At 43.9% G+C, this 21,418-nt stretch overlaps 1 protein-coding gene across 5 annotated transcripts in view; it reads right to left on the reverse strand.

The window, feature by feature from the left end:
• MECOM (MDS1 and EVI1 complex locus) overlaps nucleotides 1–20,998 on the reverse strand; it is a 686,935-nt gene extending 665,937 nt beyond the window's left edge. For 3 of the 5 annotated variants that reach the window (XM_020980212.2, XM_020980203.2, XM_020980206.2), the window contains exon 1: nucleotides 20,611–20,996. In XM_020980212.2, coding sequence (XP_020835871.2) covers nucleotides 20,611–20,785 — 175 coding nt within the window. In that variant the 5' untranslated portion in view covers nucleotides 20,786–20,996. Of the gene's footprint in view, nucleotides 1–20,610 lie in introns of all 5 variants that reach the window. The other 2 variants (XM_020980196.2, XM_020980213.2) reach the window with 2 other exon arrangements.
• Nucleotides 20,999–21,418: the final 420 nt, after the last annotated feature.

The raw sequence follows: 21,418 nt of genomic DNA on the forward strand, positions 1-21,418 counted from the left end.
CAGTGATATTTATTTTTTTGTCATTGTATGTTTTTCTGTATAAATGTGATGCCCATGTCAGACTTTCTTTTTCTTGATTGTTAAAACTGGCAAAAATAGAAGCAGCAAGGTGGAGCAGTGGATGGAGCTCCTGCCCTGGAGGCCAGAGGACCTGAGTTCAAATCTGGCCTCAGACACTTGATACTTATTAGCTGTGTGACCTTGGGCAAGTCACTTAACCCCCAAAGGCAAAAATGAACTTTCATTTTCTAAACATCAAAAAAAAAAAAAAAAGGAAATGAATGGTTTCAGAGAAGACCTTTATGGACTGATACAGAGAGAAGTAAGAAGAACCTGGAGGATAATTTATACAATAATAGCAATATTATAAAGAAAATTAATTTTGAAAGACTTAAGGACTCTGATTAATTGAATGACCAGCTACAATTCCAGAGCCCTTATGATGAAGGATGTCATCCACTCCTGAGAGAAAGACGAATGACTCAAGATACAGAATAAGACATACATTTTCAGACCCAGCCAATGTGGGAATTTGTTTTGCTTGACAAATATGTATTTGTTTACAAGTTGGCTGTTTATCTTTTTTTTCCAATGCGAGTGGAGGAAGAAGGGTAGGTGAGATAGGGATAGAATGAGGGGAAAAGAAAGAAAGGGTCATTGAGATTTATTTAATGCAGAAAAGGGTACAAATAGAAGAAAACTCAGAAAGAAGAAGAGACAAGTGGGACAGCTTTGAAAACTAGAGGCTGAATTTATTATTTACCTTTAAAAAGAAAATAAAACAATTAATAATAGAGATATGAAGTTTCATATACAGTCCTCTTTCTGTATTCTAATGATGTTTACAGAAATGCCTGTTTTAAGTTCAGATTTAAAAATTAAAGGTAAAGGAGTTGCTCACATGTATCAAATGGACAATAATGATTAGTTGATGACTCTGACTTTGGGAGCCTGAGACTGTGAGGGCAAGTATAACAGGTGCTCAACACAATGGTCATGTTTAATAAGAAGGCTCCTTATTTAATCTCTGCACCCAAACTTCCCTCATATCCTCCATATCCAATCAGTCGCCAAAGTTCATCAATGCTACCTCCACCATATCTGCCATATCTGACCCTTCTGTATATTCACACAGCCCCTACCCTGGTTGAGGTCCTCATCAGTTCATGCCTAGACCATCACAGAAGCCTCCCAATTGACCTCCCTGCTTCCAATCTCTCTCTCCCTAATCCATCCTCCTCACAGCTATCAAATTAACATTCCTAAACCCTAACCCGCATGCTCCCCTCCTCCTTTCCAGACTCAAGAACCCTCAATACTTGCCTATTGCCTCTAGGATAAACCATAAAATCCAGCACAATCTGGCTCCCACCTGCTTTTCCAATTTTATTTCCTATTACTTCCCTTCCCACACTCTCTCTTGCAGTGAAACTGGTCTACTACATAACAATTCATCTCCTGCTTCTGGGACTTTGTAGGGGCTTTCCCTCAGGACTGGAATGTCAAATATCTATCCTCTGTGCTTCTCTAGAGCAATATGATTGTGTTGATTAAAAATATACCAGAACTTCAAAATGTTCACAGGGATCTCATGAGGAAAGCTCATTGCAAACCTCGAAGAGCTGTAGGAATTATGTCTTGTCGTCATCATTATTTAGTTGCACACCACAACTATCCATAGGTGTTGGGCTACACTGGGCAGAGTGAGGGGAAACGGTGACATAGGATCCTATATTGAGAGTTGGAAGAGTCATCTGCTCCAACTCCCTCATTCTGCAGGTAAGAAAATTGAGACTGAGAAAAATTCAGTAACTAGCCCAAGGTCACCCCTGCAGTCAGTAGAAGAGCTAGAATTCAAATTTAGGTACTCCAACACTGGAGCCAGCCTCGTTTCCACAATGCCCCATTGCCCTACTATTGTTATAGCTGCTTTCAGAATTTTAGCTTCCCTTCAAAGCAAAAAACAAATTCTTTCCTTTAGCCACTCACATCTGGTTACAAACACAAGGATGATTGGGAAAAGGAGGGTGGAAAAGAGGGGGGGAAAGGTTCAACACATTTGAATCCAGCAATAGCATCAGAGCAAAATTCCAAAGAAGTATTATGTGGAAAAAGTTAATCATTTAAAAATACAATTAAAAGTCAAAGTGATGGAGACTTCAAGCATAAAAGACCACAGGTGTGGAGGGTAGAGGGAGTCACAGGACAGGTATGTGTATGTGTAGGGACACATATATGTCTCTTTGGAGGATAAAAGGAGAAGGAGAGGAGGTTCCTGGTTAATTTTCCCTCTAGGTAAAGCCCAGCTTTTAGGGAGGGAGCTTTTTAGGAAAGGAGACAAACCAAGAGGCTTCTGTGAGATAAGAATTGATGAGGACCTCAAATTCTTCCAAGTATACACAGACTATGGATCCTAAAACTGCTTAATGTCTGTCCCTCCCCCAGCTGTCCACTCACAGCTGGCCCAACTCTTTGAATGCACTGGTCATATCCTGCCAATGTGCACTGGAGTACATCTGAGGGTACCTGGTCCCTCTAGCAACAGTGAGCTCGTTTATTGAATGGATTTTCGTGCTTATGGAAGTGAGAGACTGATAGCATTGATTAAAACCAGCCAGGCATGAGGGTTTCTGGCATTCAATGTTCAGACTTCCCAAAACATGGCTCAGTCCTCTCCTGAAAACCCAACTCTTCAGATTTTAATATGTCTGGATAGAGGCATCTGTGTCTTTGGCCTTTCCATTTATTTGTTTTAACTCCTTGAAAACCGCCTGCGTCATTTTTGTGGGTGACATTTGCTTTCCTCTCTCAGCATACCCATCCTCCACAAGTATTGTTAGGGCCATTCAAGCCTGGGCCAGAACACAGAAGGGGCTTACAAAATGAAAGCAGCTGATGGAGACAGAGCTGTAACTAGTCTGAGGCCAGCTGGGCTTTGCCACAGGGCAGGGAAAGTTAGTCCAAAAATATAACACTTATACTACTTCAAGTAGAAGGAGGTAAAGGAAGAAAGACCTCAGACACATTAGAGGGGCAAAGGAAAGGAAGTTTGAGTTCCCAGGAGTTTAGTCTCTTATGCTCTCCCACTTATTCTGCCCTTTCCCTCTTTCACTCTGTCCAATGAGGTGTAATTTACCCTGTGTAACTTTGCATGTATTTGCATACTCATTTAAATATGCATTGTCTCCTGTGATAGAATACCAATTCCTTGAGAGCAGGTACTGCTTCCTTTGGGTGTCTGTTCAGTGTCCCCCAGTGCCTGGGATAGCGCCCTGCCCCTAGTAGAAGCTTAATGAATGCTTAATGAATAATGATTGATTGATGAAGAAATAAATCCCCAACATCCCCACTCCACTGCATCCACTCCTCTTGGCTTTCTCTCCCCTTTCTCTTTTCCAGCTTCCCTCTCGCCCTCCCTCCCACATAGGGCTAAATTATCCTGGTGCATTCCATCCCAGGCAGTATAAGACAGAGAGCCTCAGTGAGTTCTCTCCCATGGAGTAGAAACAACATGAGACCACAAATTCTATGGGCTGGACTACAGACCTTCTAACTCTGAAGTTCTAGCTCCTAAATCACTAGAGTGAGTAGCTAATGCTCTCTCTGGTTTAATTAATCAGTCAACAAGCATTTATTGAGCACCTACTATGTGTCATGCACTGTGACAGGAAAGACAAAAAGGGAACAGCCCCTGCCCTCAAGGAGCTTACATTCCGTTAGAGAGACAACATGTAAATAAATAAGTAGATATCAAATATATGTCAAGTCACCACAGGATAATTCAGGGCATATGAAGAATCACAAGTTGGGGTGGGGGGGAGGGGAGCAGGAAAGGGGTCATATTCAAGGTGAGCTTGAGCTGAGTTTTGAAGGAAACTAGGCATTCTGAATTGACTTAATTATTTCTTGCAATAATTTCATATCACAAATTACAAGGTCAATTTTAAAATATATGTTTCATGTTTGTGCCGCCCCTTCGAAAGCAGCTGCCCAAGCTGTCCAAAGTGCTAGTCACAGTTCTGGTTGTGGGGTAAGAGGAAGAAATCCCAAAGGTTATTTTGCCATTAGGGATGACAGTCAGGACACGCCTGTCTCATCTCCACCTGGGCTTCTAACAGGACATGAACTTCAACTTGTAGCCATTTCGTCATTAGAATTGCTCTTCTTCTATCAGCCAGACCAACCAGAAGCCAGTCCCCCACACTGTGGGGAAGACCCCAGAAGCTCACAACTGTGCTCCCCAGCTCTCTAGTGTAGAAGTTTAAAGGATGCTCAAAGTTAAGGAAATTACATGACTGATACTTGCGACCCTGGATATGACAATCCCATGCCCTTGATCGTGGAACAAAAAGCACTTCCTCCACATCCAGAACTAACACTGCTTTCTCTATTGCTAGTTATTTTCATATCATCTCCCCATGAGAAGGTGAGCTCCTTGAGGGCAGGGACAGTGTGTTTGCCTTTCTTTGTATCCCTGGTATTCAGCACAACACTTAGCATACAATAAGTACGTAATAAATGTTTGTTGACTGCCCTCTCTATTAATCCACCTTACGCTGAACTTGACCATTTGTTTTGCTTTTCCCTCATTGTCCCTTCAAGATTCCTTAAAACTCTTCTTTGACCTTTCAGAATTTGTTCATCTCGTTGTTACACCCTCTCACCTCTCCTACTTTGACCACTGCTCATTTTACAGATGAGGAAACTGAGGCAAACAAAATGACTTTCCAGAGTCATTATTTAAAGGGGGCAATTAGGTGACATATTATATAGAACCCCAGGCCTGGAGTCAAAATGACCCGAATTCACACCCAGCCTCAAATATTTGCTAGCTGTGTGACCCTGGGCAAGTCACTTAACCTCTATTTCCTTCAATTTCCTCATCTATAAAATGAAGAGGCAGAACTGGGTTGTCAGGGTTGTTGTGGGATCAAATGAGATAATGATTGTAAAGTGCTTAGCACATTGTAAGTGCTATGTAAAAGTTAGCTATTGTTATCATTGCTATTATTATTATTATCATTGCTATACCCATCGCTGGGCCTATTCTCAAAGCCCTTGGCATCTGATAGGACTCTCTAGAGCTCACACTCCTCTAGGATAGCCTTTGAGGACTCAGGGTCACCTCTGCACTACGATGAGACATCAGAGCAGAACTTCAGAATTTCTATAACACATCCACAACACAATGATGTCATGGGTTGGGATGGGATACAGACATGCCTGCTGTTGTCTAGCCCCAATCAGAAACATATCCCTTGCATACAGTGGGTGCTTAATAAAGCCTTCATGATTTCATGGAATCCCAGATAGAGAGCTGGAAGGAGCTTCTGAGGCTATCAAACCTAACTCCTTCCTCTTACAGTTGGGGAAACCGAGGCCTAAGGATCTAAAATTACTTGTTCAGACTTACACAGGAAGTAGTTGTCAGAGGTGAGACTTGAACTCAGATCCTCTAACTCCAGGGCTTCTCCCATTCTGCTACATCTGACTTCCTCCAGCCTTCCATACCTGCCTCCTTCAGAAACTATTGACTGTGGTTATGCATCAACGAGAGCGCTAGGGGGCGCCATAGTGCATAAAGCCCTGGATCAGGAGTCAGGAAGACTCATCTTCCTAAGTTCAAATGCGTCCTCCAACGTTTACTAGCTGTGTGACCCTAAGCAAGTGACCTAACCTTGATTGCCTCAGTTTCCTCATCTGCAAAATGAACTGGAGAAGGAAATGGCAAACCACGCCAGTATCTGTGCCAAGAAAAATACAAATGTGGTCAAGGAGGTTCAAACACAACTTAGCAACAACAACGTATCAATCAGTGAATAAATAAGCACTTATTAAGTGCCTATCTCATACCAGGCACTAAATAAATAAGCATTTATTGAGTGTCTAGCCCATACCAGGCACTATGATAGGCTCTGGAACTATTTCCTGTTCCAGAGCTGAGTTCTGTTTCCACAGTTCTAAGCATTTAGAGCATATAATCCAGAAAACCAAACATATATACATATATTATATATATATATATTTTAAAACAATAAAGTAAAATTAACGAACTTCTAAAATATGTTTTCATTATAGATTTGTTTTGAATGGTGCCTTTTGGCATCTGATCTCCAGGGCGCAACATCTGTACAATAGGTTACGTGAGGAGTAACAGGCAAGCAGAATAGATAGGGGATCGGGCTGTGGCATCAGGAAGCCCTGAGTTCCAGTTCTGCCTCTGAAACCCACTAAATGTGCGCCCATGAGCAGATCACCTAGGCAACTCTTTGAAGTCATCAATGTCAAAGAAACTGTTGATCTGATCAGCATCAGTAGAGGGAGTTAATATGCTGGTATTCCCTACCCTGATGAAATTCCAGGTCCAGAACAGAAATTTAAAAAAAAAAAAGTTGAATAATATAATGGAGAGGCACAATTGGGGGATGTTTATAGAAAGAGTTGGACTCGGAAGAGAGAAGGCCAGGTTCAAGTCAGCCCTGGGATATGTACTGACCAGTGACCTCAGGCAAGTCACTTAAACATTTCAGTACCTCTAGGGTGAACTCGAAGATCAGCAAATCATTACTTTGTGGCTGGAAGGACCACAGAAGCAATTTAGTTCAATCTCCCATTTTATTTTATTTATTTTATTTTATTTTATTTTATTTTATTTTATTTTATTTAGGCAGTTGGGGTTAAGTGACTCGCCCAGGGTCACACAACTAGTAAGTGTCAAATGTTTGGTCTGAGGCTGGATTTGAACTCCGGTCCTCCTGACTCCAGGGCCAGTGCTCTATCCACTGCTGCATCACCCACCTGCCCCAATCTCTCATTTTATATATGGGGAAACTGAGGCCAAAAGAGGGGAGATGCCTTGCCCAAAGTCACATAAGTAATATGTAACAAAGTGGGGATTTGAACTCAGATCCCCTAATTCTAAACCCAATAAGCTTAGAGGCAGCTGGGTGGCACAATGGTCAAGAACACTGCACTTGGAATGAGGAAGATCTGAGTTCAAATCATACCTCAGACATCATTAACTGTGTGACCTTGGACAAGTCATTAACCTCTCTCAGCCTCAGTTTTCTCATATGTAAAATGAGGATAATAACAGCTCCTACCTCACAAAGTGGTTGTGAGGATATAAGGAAATAGCATATGCATATTTTGCTAATCTTAAATGCTAGTTATTATTATTACTAAACTTTCCAGAAAAGCGGCAAGTGAATTACTGGCTTGCTTTGGTGGAATAAGTCTCTACAAATAATTAAATCAAAGGTTCCAACCAAAAAAACAAAGAAAAACAACTCAAAAAAGACAATAGAATGTGCTCAACCCTAAGAGAACAAAAGGGACTATCTAACTAGCCCCAGTCTTTCCCATCTGTGTAACCTGTGTAAAGAAATTGACTGGACTAATTTTGTTTTGAAATCTTTATATGAAATCAACAATACCTTTGCCAGAGAAACTACACTTTTCAGAAGTCTCTCTTCTCTGGTTCATAACTTATAATCAAAAACTGGAATTTTGCATCAGAAGGGTTCCGGGATGTAATATTATAGTGTCATATGTTTGATGCCATACTTCAGGGTTGAAGGAAGTTTTTCTCAAAGTCTCAAAGCCCAATGAAAAAAACATGGCCCAGGGAAAATGATCTAACCGTTCTGGAGATGAGAAGTTGTTGTGTTACTTTTTCCTAAATAAAGCAACAACAAAAACATTTTTGTTGGCTTCAGATGCCTTCCTCACTTTTCTAATCCAAACAGCCAGCTTGAGGCACAAACAGATTTTTTTTTAAATTTTTTTGTTGTTTGTTTTAAAACCAATTGGGAACCTGAACCCTGAGTCCTCAATTAATTACTTACCCACCCCTTTCCACTGGGACTAAATGATTGTTTCATGACATACCCCATTCAGAGCAGCAGGGGAGAACTGGGTTTGGGACTTAGCCCACAGGGTCCCAGGAAGATTGAGATGTCTCATACAGTTACTAGCAGATTATAGAGTAAGCCTACAATTTGCATGATGTATCTGAGCTCATGACTTAGCACCCCATGGGGCAAAAGATGTTTGGAAGTTTTCATCTGTCTTGACACAGTAAGACAACCCTTTATGTATTTCCCCAACTCCTGCTGGGTCCAGGTCTCAGGAGCTGAAGCCGTTCATCCTTAACTATAAACTTCCTTTATTTGCAGTCTTCACTTTCACTTTCCTTTACTGGGGGGAAGTCTATACAATACACATCTTTACATGCTGTATGTATGTATATAAACACATGTGTATAAATACATATGGGTAGCCATGCAAACATCTGAGCGCATGCACATATATGCATATATAAATCCTGCTATTTCATTGGTAATCTGGGAAGTCCTAGAGAGGAAACATCTTCCATCAGTCTAGTTCTGAAACTGCTTTGCCATATATTGTTTTAGATCATGGGGTATTAACCTATTTTTGTGTCCTGGCAATCTGGTAAAGCTTATTGAACCCTTCTCAGAATCACATTTTTAAAATGCACAAAATGAAATACATAAGATTACAAAGGAAATAAATTCTATTGAAATGCAGTTATCTGTCTTAGAAAAATGCCTAGAGGCACCAACATTTTCAGCTGGCAGCTGGTAGCATAGGCTTGGAGTCAGGAAGACCAGAGTTTGACTCTGGATTCAAATGCTTACTAGCTGTGTGACTCTGGGCAAGTCACTTAAGCTCTGTTTGCCTCAGTTTCCTCAACTGTCAAATGGGGATAATAACAGCATCTACCTTGCAGGGTTGTTGTGAGGAGCCAGTGAGATAATAATTGTTAAAGAATTTAGTGCCTGGCACACAGTAGGTCCTATATAAATGCTTGCTTCCTCACTTTTCTCCCTCAGAGCCACTATATGCCCAAGAACTCAATTCTGCTCTCTTTGTCCATTCCTTCCAAAGTATAACACATTTCTATAAAGAACCAAAGCATTTCAAATCTTAGTAGGGAACCGTAGTACTTATCCTCTCCCTCTATTCATAGCTTATGATTATTTCATCATGAATCCTTGTCCTCTTTTCCATTTCATTCCATAGCATCTCTCAACATTAGGCTCTGTACTCAACCCCAGAACTTAAAATGTGCATTTCTAGTCACTGATACACACAGGAGATTCCTAATTGCTTTAATAGAAGAGGATCAGAGATTTAGAGATGGAAAGGAGTCTATTCCAACTGACTTATTTTATTTTTTTTAATATATAATATTTTATTTTCCCCCAACTACATGTCAAAACAATTTTTAATATTTGGGATTTTTTTTAAGTTTTGAGTTCCAAATTCTATTCTCTCTCCCTCCCTCTTTCTCCTTCCCCCTCCCTAAGATGGCAAATAATCAGACATAGATTATTCATGAGCAATCACGTAAAACATTTCCGTATTAGTCATTTTGTATGAGAAGACCCAAATAAAAAAAGAAAGTCAAAAATAGCATGCTTCAGTCTGTATTTAGACAATATCAGTTCTTTTTCTGGAGGCGGACAGTATGTTGCATCCTTAGTCCTTTGGGATTGTCTTGGATCATTGCCTTGCTGAGAATAGCTAAATCATTCACAATTCTCCATTAAGCAATATTGTTGTTAATCTGTATAACATTTCCCAACTCTGCTCACTTCACTTTGCATCAGTTCATGTAGGTCTTTCCAGGTTTTTTCTGAAATCATCCTGCTTGTCATTTCTTATAACACAATAAAATTTCATACCAATCATATACCACTGCTCTTTAAGCCATTCCCCAATGGATGGGCATTTTTTTGATCTCCAATTTTTTGCTACCACAAAAGAGCAGCTATAAATATTTTTGTACGTGTAGGTCCTTTCCCCTTTTTTATGATCTCTTTAGGATGCAGACCTAGCAGTGGTATTGCTGGGTCAGAGGGTGCACAGTTTTATAGCCCTTTGAGAATAGTTCTAAATTGCTCTCCAGAATGGTTGGATCAGTTCACAACTCCACCAACAGTGCATTAGTGTCCCAGTTTTACCACATCCCCTCCAACATTTATCATTTTTCTTTTTACTTTATGATCAAACAAGATAATACATGTAAAGAGCTTTGCAAACCTAAAACATGATAGAAATTCTGGCTATTAGTATTAGTATTTTAATATTGAAGAAACTGAGACCAAGAGGTTGATTTATCCAAGGGTTACTTAGGTAGAAAGGGAAAGAGATAGGATCATCAATTTTGAACTGGAAACTTAGATCGTCTCATTTTACATATGAGGAAACTGAGGCCTAGAGAGGCTATTTGACATTCTGAGGTCACAAAGGGAGGAAGTGGCCAAGGCAGGATTTGAACCCAAATCCTCTAGCCTCCAGAGCCATTCAAAAATATACTACCTGAAGGGCAGCTAGCTGGCGCAGTGGATAGAGCTCCAGCCTCAGAGTCAGGAGGACCTGAGCTCAAATCCAACCTCAGACACTTGGTACTTACTAGCTGTGTGACCTTGGGCAAGTCACTCAACCCCAATTGCCTCACAAAAAAAAAAATTTAAAAATATTAAAAATACATTACCTGGCCTTGTAAGCCCATGTTGAGAATTCAAGCAAGTCCTGAAAAATGAGGAAGGATTCTAGATCTGGAGGTAGAATGACCCTCAGAGGCCTCACTTTCTTGAGTTCAAATCTGACCTCAGACACTTACAAGCTGTGTGACCCTGGGCAAGTCATTTAATCTCTGTTTGCCTCAGTTTCCTTAACTGCAAAATGGAGCAGCTACCTCACAAGGTTTCATGAGGCTCAATACTTGTAAAGTGCTTGGCACGTAGTAGACACTATATGAATGTTTATCCCTTCTCCCCCTTCCCACCACACCACACCCCCATTCTGTCCCACAGCATTATAGGGGTACAGAGGAGTAGGAAGAATGATGGACAGAGTCCAAGGACTTGAGTTCAAATCCCTAGGGAGTTAGCAGAATACAGTGAAAAGAGTCCCTGTTCAAATCCCAGCTTACTTATTTACTATGTGAGTGACCTTGTACAAGTCACATCTCCAGGCTTCACCTCCCCCAACTGTAAGTTGAAAGAGTTGGGCTACATGGCTTCCCAGATTCCTTTGTGTGATCCTCTGATCACTTCTGACTGCCTGGGCTAATCAGGAAGGGCATCTCATCTGGGCTGGGATTTGAGCTGAGTCCAGCGGCCATGGTGGGGTTTCAAAAGGCAGAGACAAAGGAGGACATACCAAGCCAAAAGGCAAGATAGCGTTAGGCCTGAAGGCCAATGTGGACTGAGCAGGGAGTTTGTTGGGTGAATACATGACTAGGGAAGTAGTTTGGGGCCAGATTGTTGAGGACTAGAATGCCAGCCTGAGACATCAGTAGTAGGGATGCAAATAAGAACCAGCTCAGCACCCCCAAATCCACCATCATGGCAACAGTGGAAAGAGAATTAGATTTGGACACAGAAAGGCTTTGAAGCCTGACTCTGCCATTCACTACTCATGGGACATTAGGCAAGTCACTTAACACCCCTGGGCTTTAGCCCTGTTCTAAGATTTCTAGACATGCCTGGCACTCAGAAGCCACTTCTCCTGAAAACAGAGTTTGTAATGGTCGTCTGAGTTTTAGGTTCAAATGTCCCATAAGCACATATGGCCTGCTTTCCTCTGGGTACACTGAATTAATTTACACATTCATCCTTTATTCTCCAAAACATTAAAATCATGAGATCTAAATTCTGGGCCTTGAATTAAAATAATAGGATCACAGATTTGGAGCTGTTATGTGGTATTTTTAGATTCCTAACTATTCCAAGGCTGAATTCACACCGCCATATAAAACACAAATTTCACAAACGAGGAAACTGAGACCCAGAGATATTAAATGATTTGGCCAGGGTCACCCAAAACCAGGATTCAAACCTAGGTTCTCTGGTTCCAAATCCAAAACTCCTTTCTCCATACCACTCTGCCAGCCTGGTTTTCTATTTCCATGCCTGCAGAACACAACATGACATCCAGGAGATGCCAAAGGGAATAGGGAAAGAACTGAGAACCCCTTTGTCTCTTCCTCCACAGCAAGCAAATGAATTCTCTCTCCTCTCCCCCAGAATTCTTGCAGGGAGATAGGAAAGATGGGGATCAGTGGAAACCTTCAAAAAGCCTCCTATGTATGTCCTTTGTAAAAAAAAAAAGTGCCCCCTCTTTGTGCCCTCAGAACAAGACCATCACGTAGCTAGTAAGTATCTTAGGTGAGATTTCGACCCATAGCTTCCTGATGCTAATTCCAGAGCTCTGTCTACTCTACCACACTGCCTCTTGGGAAATTTTTGTAAAAGTGGGTAACCAAGGACCTAAGTGATTATATTAACCAAAAGCATGTTTCTTAATAAACAGGATGAGGCCAATCGAACCAATAAGTTGTTCCAGAAAGGTAGCTTTTGAAAAATCTGGAATCTGACTAAAAATTTGCTTTGCTTCTCACCCCCCTACATGCAACATAATGAAACAGTTCTTTACCCACAAAAAAGTTTGACCAATAATGCAAAGGAGTACAGCTCCAAGAAAAATACTCCCCCATTTTAATCATGGCTATTATTTTTGTAAAATGAAAATGGCTAAGATCATTGTAATCTATTTTAAGGTTTTTGTGGGTTGGTGGGATTATTTCTTGGCTCGGAACTCCTCACATTACCAGCCAAATGTTTATGGGTTTTGCTATGTGCCATTTCAAATCTTTTTTTAAAAAGTGCTTTGTACACATAGAGCAAATTCCACTTTCTTTTTCTAACAGCTCCAGATGAGGACCCACACTTTCAAGAGGTCTAGAGAGTACTTGTTTTTAAAACCATGGATTTTCAAACAAATATATTTCTCCATAGAAATTCCATGCCAGCATGAGTATGCACATAGACACATGAAAAGAGCAACTTATATCCTCATGATTATGTTTTGCCTTGGTACATATATGATAACAATCTCTCACTTGCACATAGTAATTCAAAGTCCTTTCCATAACATTACTTGAGCTTCACAACAATCCTGTGAGGTGGGTACTATTAGCATGCTCATTTTACAGGTGAGAAAAATTGGAGCTCAGAAGGGTGATATGACCAGAGTCACAGAACTATTAAGTGTCAGATGTGGTATTAGAACTCCAGTCTTCTTGACTCACTATATGACATTCTCTCCACCATTTCTCCTTTCCTGCCTTTGAAGATGTATAAAGAGGACACATTCAAAGGCATAGACGCAAAACCATACATCAGCCTGGAGACAGTACTCCCTACTTAAGATACCTGGGGGCACATATACCAACAAGCTTACGTGTATTGGGAAGCAAGAGTACAGTGGCCCTTTATAGCAACAACAAAACTTTCACTTGAGCCTGATTGTGATCCTATGGCCAAAATTATTAAGGATCTACTCTCGAGTCTCCTTTTAGAAATGATTAATATTTAACTGACTTTCTGAACTCAGTTTTTCTCTTACCTATGATTGGAGATGAGTTCGAACAGAACCACCAAAGAAAGTACGGCTTCACTTTAATATCCCTGCCCAAATATCTGTAAGCCCAAGTCCTTTCTCTGCACATATAGGAAAGAGAAGGCTGGCCAGGAAAATTGCATCGAGTTCTGTTTGTGTTTATTTATAAAGAAAGGGGGAAAAATCAGAGGCCAATGTAATAAGATGCTGTAGCTTTTATGAAAGAGGTGAAATAATTTTAAACACAGACACACAATGAGTTTATTTATTTAGAAACTTGTTAAATAGAGTCTGGGAATTCAAATATTCAGTGTTGACATTGTACAGAACTGGCTCAAAGCCAGAAGCCCAGTCTCTAGAGGGACCCATTGGACAAGGAATCCAGGATTTTGTCTCCTCCCACTTGAGTCTAAATAGGTAAAAGTCATTAGTTATACCCGCAGCAATATCTGAATCTCAGTCAAATTAGCAGGCCCAGCCAGGGGAACTTCAAAGGCAAGTAAGTGTGTTTAGCTTTCTAGTCCTGAAGCTGTGGCAATATGTCACACTTCTGAAAGAGTTTTGTAAACAGTTCCTTCCCTTTGTAGAAACATTTCTTAAGTTTCTTGTAGGTCCTGTAAGCAATGTTAATTAACAAGGATTACATTTTTCATTGGGGGAGGGGAAGAATGCCAATCTGTGTTTGCAAACTATGGGGTGAGCTTGGAGGGAGGGAAAAAGAGTGGAGAGAGTATTTTTTTCCCTCAAGTTCTCTCTGTCTCATTTATTTGTTTCCTCCTCTCCCCCTCCCCCCACACACACACACACACACACACACACACACACACACACGTTCTCACTACACAGCTAACTTTCTTTGGGAATTCACTGAGGGAAGCAAGTGGAAGGCTAGAAGAGTAGGATAGGGTAAGACCTAATTTTAGCAACAGCATCCTCCTAAGCAGTGGGGGAAGGGAAGATTTCTGTTTAGTCCATCCCAAAGAGCATGGTCACTTGGGACCACTGAGAAAGCTTGAGTCCTGAACATACACACACACACACACACACACACACACACACACACACACACACACACACTCACAAAACGTGGTGGGCAAAAGCAAACTCCAGCTTGGAGTAGTCAAATGGTTAATCCACTGCTCGGTGAAAATGTGCTTGGCATCTTCATAAGAGGATTGTCCTATGGACCACCCTCACCACCATCCCCCACCTCTGAGTGCTAATTTTCCTCCTGGATTTGCCTGAGCTGCAAGGGAAGCAACTTAGCGCCAAGGCAAGGAAGGGGCTGTGTGCCCAGACATAGGGGAATGGCACGGTAGAGGGATATATCCCAGGGGAAGAGCTATCCAGGCACCATAGCACTTCTCAGGATGGAAGGGGACAGACTTATTTTCTTTCACAAGCAGTTTGGGGCCCAGGGCTTCCTGCCTGCAGGGCCATGTCAGAGCCTATGGAGCCGAAGGCCTGAATCACCACCAGGGTCCCCTAGTGCCTTTGAAGCCCCTTTCCTCAGCCCCAAAAGCCATCCTCCATATCACCACCATACCACTACCATTCTTCATCTCACTTGGGACCAGCCTAAATCCTGGAAGAATTCAGGGAAGGAGTGGTGAGGCCCTAGATGTATCCTGTCTTTAAGGAAAGAAGGAGGAAGAAGGAGGAAGAAGGGTCTCAGTCCTTGGGAAGAAGTCATTGGAGACTGAATCCTTGGGGAACTGGAATAAAAGGCAGTGTGTGGGAAGAACCCCAAATCATCTCCCATGTCCCCCTCAATACACTCAAATGGAGAAGACATGGGATGGGAAGTTGGCCCGATCCAGGCCAGTAGCCATCATTCCCTTCTGTTCCAGCCCCTAAGAATGGGGTCAGTGAGCCCTAAATACCCACATCTCCTGCCCTTCCATGCCAGGCCAACCTGATACTGTCTTCTGGAAACCCTCTAGGGAGCAAGAAAGAAAAGGCTTGTAAATCAGTCTCCTCAACCTTATTAGAAAGTTTCCCTGAGGGAAAAAAAACCCTCCTTTTATATACATACATGTATATGCGTGAGTATATACACATATAATATATATAAAAACACATATATGCACACACAGACCCTTATTGATATGTGCAATAGGCCCCTTCATGTTGAATGTATTTTAGTTCTCATAAGTATCAATAACATTAAGGTGAAGGGAATGGGGAAAGCTGTCAAGGTCTGGAGAGCCTGCTTCCTATGGAACCTGAAAAACAAACATATTCTCTCTCATTCTCTTTCTCTCTCTCTCTCTCTCACTCTCTCTCTCTCTCTCTCTCTCTCTCTCTCTCTCTCTCTCTCTCTCTCTCTCTCACACACACACACACACACACACACACACACACACACACCCGCTGTCCAGAGAAGGCTGAGAATTTATATTCCCAACAAATGAACATTAGAAGAAGAAAAAAACCCAAGGCCTTCCTGCCTTTTCCCCTCTCCTGCTAATGAACCGTCTCTCTGCCCGATGTGCGGGGAAGGGGCGTTTGGGGCGGAGGTGAAATGCTTTATTAACCTTTCCCTAAACTCAGAGACTTTTTTTGGCTTTCACACACACACACACACACACACACACACACAATGTTGCAGGAGACTATTTACAACGAGTGCCAAATACAATAAAGAAGCACTAAGCCCCGGGTAATGGTAAAGAAATGGCAAATAGACAGCCTTCCTGGAAGGGGAAACTCTCCGCCTGGACTCAGGGCCAGCGTTCCCCTCTTTGAAAAACAAATTCCAGGACAGAGTCTTAAACAGGCAAATAAACTTGACAGCTCTGTTTTTCAATCAGGGGCTTTTAAGGACTAGAGGAAGGCAAATTATAGGCTCAGGGAAGAAAAAAAAAACCCTGCTGAAACCTGGGCGCGTGTTATTTTATTATCTCAGATGTTGGGGATGGGAGGGGAAAACTTTAGAGAGTTCGGGACCTACCTTGACGACTAGACTGCCTGTTTAAAAAAAAAGCGATAAAGTGTAAAAGTAACAAGTGCCCCCCCAACGTGTGTCCTGCTAATCTGATCGCCTTCTGTCTCTTTACGAGGCTACTGGGTTGGGGGGGGGACGCCCTAAGAACTCCAAGTAGGTTGCTCTACAGACTTGTTCATTGCTGAAATTGAGATCCTGGGGAGTGTCACTGTCGGCAAAGTTGAGGAGGGGTTGCTTTGGGCTTTTTTTCTGAGGTATATAAGTGGAGGGAGCTCTAGAAACTTCGGTCAGACCCGGCCCCCAACCCCGTACTTTTGCTCGACAGCGAGCACAATCTCCCACTGGCATTTCTGACTCAATACAGGTGCCCACCCCCTCCTTGAATTGTTTAGAAACTTGGGATCAGGCTGAAATACCTATCTTGCTCAGAGGCACTAGAATGGGGCTCTGGGAGCTGCGACATCCCTCCTCCGTTTGACATTTCTTTTTCTTTTCTTAAATGTTAGGGTAAGTGCCAGGCGTTTAGGCTGTGCCTTCAAGATAGTCAGGCGTCTTGAGATCTCCTTTACTTACTTTCAAACTAAGGTTTAAAATCCCCCTAAACAAATTCCAACGTGGCTTCTTTGTTTCAGCTATTGTATTTCGGATAATCTTGTCTTAAAAAAAAAAATCAAACCCTCCAGTTAGTACCTGAGTGATTCTTTCTTTCTGAGAAAAAGGAAGATCAACGTGTCCTCGGAATTATGTCCTTTGGCTAACAAGAATTCGGCTGAGTCCCAGTAACTTCAGATAAAGTAGCAGAGTTAGTGAGTGTTCGACAACTAATAAATTTCACCCTTGCTAGGAGCAGTGCTGCCGTGGGCAAAGTGTTGTATTTCGATGTGATTTGTTTCCAGTGAAACTTTAAAAACAAACAAAAAAGGACCAGGAGGAGAGTTGGTTCTATTGGATAGAATAAATTGCCTTATTCTCTTTTTTTCTGAACGTAGCAAAAGAAGGTAAGGGGGTGGGGGACCGCCTAGGCTGAAATAATAGCTACAAAGTTTTCTTGTTGGAAGGATTGAGTTACAGGGGTCTCTCACCATCTCCTTGGCTTAGCCATGAAACTAACACGCTATTGAAGGAAAAGGAAATGGTGTTTCAAAATGCAAAAATCCGAAGTTTTAATATGATTTCCTTTATTACCCATATTGTAACTGAAGGATAGTAGCATGCAGGGGAGCATCTGTCTGGGAAAGACGGCGGGAAGAAGCAGCAACAGCGAAAGAGGAGACGAGAAACCCAGGAACAAAGTTTTTAAATGTTGGGATCCAGTTATCAACATATCAACAGCAGTACCTTTAGCCACAGTGAATAAAACAAAAGATCTCCCACCGGATGTAATGCAATTATTATCAGATCAGAAAGAATTCTCTGTACATTGATTTATATTTTATGGGTGCTAGGTTGTGTTTGAGAAAGAAAAGCACTTAGCATTGACTCGGATCTTGTACATACAGTTAAATAAAAAGCGTTTTTAAAGTTTCGAAGAAAATTTAAGGAAATAAAAATGGGTCGGCGTTGCCTTCTCCCTTTCATTTCTGAGCAAACTGAGTAATAAGACAAGAAGTTTAGTTTCCTCTTTCACCCTGCACAACTTAGAAAGCTTTCATCTGCCATCTTCCCCAATGCTTCCATTGTGGGTCGAAGGCTGCACGCCTGAAAGTATATGTAAATGTGGATCTGTATTTCTATGTGTGTAAGTCTATGTGCGTCTAGATGTGTGTGTATACACTTGTATGTGTGTGTATTTCGGACGAAAATAAAGCCATCAACTTCATTTGAAAGCAAATAAGAAAGGCAGGAAGAAGCGAATTTTGACACTGTCGCAGCTAAATGAAATGAACAGTATCCAAAGGAGAAACAGATGGACCGATTACCGAAGTAACCCCAGCCTTTCTGTCGGTCGCTAAGACCCAGGCGAAAAGAAATTTATGCGTGAGTATGTGAGCCTGTGTGAGGAGGCTGCGTGTAGGAGCCAAACTGTACCAACTCCTGAAAAGGCGCCTGGAAGTGACAACACTGAGACCGACTTGAGAGCCGGGTTCCCGAAGCCTGAGGAAGAGGAGGGTGCAAGCAGAACCTGCCTCCGCGCTGCTTCGCTCAGGGACGCCGGGCTCCTCTGTCTGCCTGGCTGGCTCCATCCCTCACTGTAGCTCTTGAACCCCAAGAGGCGAGGGAGGCGGACCACAGTGTGACTATGGGGGGAGGGGGTAAAGCTCTATGGAAGACTCAGGAGGTATTGGGAGGAGGAGAGACGAAAAGAGAGGAAAGGAGGGAGGAAAGATAGAGGACAGGAGAAGAGGCTTGTTAGGAAGCTCTGAAAAGCATTTAGCATTTTCCTTATTACTGGGATTTTTAAAAATGTTATTAGATGTATGAAGCATTAAGAGCCCCATTACCAGAAGTGCTTAGCAAAATGTGTATGTGTGTAAACAGTGTTCTGCGTACACTGGAAGTCTATGAATATACATGCATACCTTCCAAATGATACAAAATTAAGGTCCAACGTACCGTGGATTGGATTTAACCAAAATGAAATCTCTTTTCAAAATGCTGTTTTCTCAACAGTAATTCTGGGTTACGGTTCACACTGGCAGAGCAGTTTGCTCAGGCAATTTTCTGTTTAATTCACCTAATTCTTCTCTTCCCCCTTCTCCCCGTGGGGGAATGTTGAATATTTTAGGAAGGAACCTCTGTATACCAAAGCTGGTACATGTGGGTGAGAGTTCACATCCCCGCGGATAAGTAGCTCTCCCACAGCACTGCTCCCTGCCCTCCCCCTACCCCTGCCAACTTAATGAGGGGGGTATAAGCGCGCTGCTTCGGATCCCCCCACCCGCTCACATACACATACACATACACCCCAGCCCTACTCTGCGCTCCTTTCCCCCGCGCTCAGTGCCAATGCCTGCCTGCGCCCCCGCCGCTGCCGACCCGAGTGACCGAAGCCTGAGACGTAGCGCGCCCGCCTTCACCCTTAGGAGAGACTCCCCAGACGGCTAGACAGCGCCGGGCTCCCGGGCTCCGTGCGCTCCCCCTCTGGGCCCTGGGCCCGCCAGGGGCTGCTTTTACAAGCTGCCACGCTTTCTCCCTTCCTACCTACCCCCTTCTCGGCTTGTCTTCTCTCTCTCCACCTCCACCCCACCCTCCCCTAGTTCGCTTCCTCTTCCTCCTTCTTTCCCACCTGCCCTCGGCAGAGATGCTCCGCATAGTTACTGCCCTTCAGCCACGACAGGCGCGGCCCCGGCTTCCCTGCCTCCAGCCTGCCTGCCTGCCTAGCTCCCCTCGGCTCCCGCCGCCGCCGTCTCCCTCCTTCCTTCCCTTCTCGCCCATGAGTCTCTGAGCAGAGAGCCGACAGCGCCCACTATAGCAACCGCGGCTTCTCGCAGCCTTCCCGGCCTCGGCTTAACTTCCAAAGCCAGCCCTGGAACTTTTCTCAACTTGGGCTCCGAGGCCGCAGCCACCGGCCGCTACCTTCCACAGCGGAGTGACTGTCTACCCTGCCGTTCTGCCCTTCTCTCTTGCACCCCAAATCCCAGAAACAAACGTAGTCCTTACAAGTCTTCGTTTCCCCCTCGGCCTCCCCCACCGCCTGCCACCCCCTCCCCGCCCCCACCCCCTCCCCACGTTTCCCCTCCTCCTCTCAGACCCTGGTCTAGCTGGTTGGCCGAAGGCATCTCTCCTCCGCCTGAGGGGAGGGGGGAGGTAAAGCGCTCTCTCCCTCTCGCTCTCGCTCGCTCTCTCTCGCTCTCTCTCTCGCTCTCTCTCTCGCTCTCTCTCTCTCTCGCTCTCTCTCTCTCTCTCGCTCTCTCTCCTCTCTCTCCCCTTCCCTCCCTTCCTCCTGTCCTCTCCCCCTCCCCTCCTCTGCCTTGTCACGGTTCTTCTCCCTTTCTCCTCCACCCCCCACTCCCCTCCTCCACCCCCCCATCCCCAAGCTGATGCAGCTGCCCTACTCCAAAGGATGAGGGCCGGCTGCGTTTGCTCCTTTGCCCACCCCACTCATCAGAGAGACGCGGGGCAGAATAAGAGGCTAGGGCAGGTTGCTGCAGCTGCAGCTGGGGGTTCGGTCCCCCCCCCACCCAGTCCCCAGTGTCTGGGGGCAGCTCCAGATACCCGGCACACTCGACATATGCAAGATGGCAGAGGAGGGTGAAAAGCCAATAGAAAAGCGATATTGCACCTACTTGTGGCCAGTTTCCTTGCCCTGCCTTTGGATCTCATGTTGTGCCCAGTCCTGCAGCCGCTGGTGTGGTTGGGGGGTGCTTTTTTTCTTGGATCTTTTCCTCCTTTTTCAGTCTCTCTCCCTCTCCCTCCCTCTCTCTCTCTCTCTCTCTCTCTCTCTCTCTCTCTCTCTCTCATACACACACACACACACAGAGACTCTCACTCGATGTCTTTCTCTTTCACTCTCTCTCTCTCTCCCTCTCCTTCTCTCTCTCTCTCTCCTTCTCTCCCTTTCTCTCAATCCACACTCGCTATCTCTCCAGCATTGTCAGTTTGGACAGACACCTTCGCACATGCGCGCTAGACGCCCCTCCAACATCTCAGCGCCGCCAAAAAAAGTTTGGAGCGATTTATCACTTTGATTTGGAGATCTTGTCAGATGGCAATCGGGGAGGAGGCGGAGAAAGGGGGACGCGGGGCGGGCGACAGGGGAGGGGGGGCGGGGGAGAGCCAGCGGGGGAGAGGGGAGCAGATACCTCGCACAAGGGGGGGGTGAGGGAAGAGGGGGGAGTGGAGAGCCCTGGCTACAGAGTTCAAGCTGGAAACCCCAAGAAGCTTCTGGGTTCCTCTTATTTTTGTTATTACCATCCTTGTCCCTCCATAGCCTACGGAAAATGTTTCACACCGACCCGGGGGGAAGAGAGCGGGACAAGGGAAGCTTTTTTTGTTTTTTTCTTTCCCGAGCTTCCGAGCTAGGAGAGGGGATGGATACTCCAAGAGGGACCGGAGAGAAGCAGCGAATGCGTCCCCACACCAAGAAATCAGCCG

The sequence above is a fragment of the Phascolarctos cinereus genome, unplaced genomic scaffold, assembly GCF_003287225.1.
Source record: "Phascolarctos cinereus isolate Bilbo 61053 unplaced genomic scaffold, phaCin_HiC Scaffold_7;HRSCAF=346, whole genome shotgun sequence".
NCBI lineage: Eukaryota > Metazoa > Chordata > Mammalia > Diprotodontia > Phascolarctidae > Phascolarctos > Phascolarctos cinereus.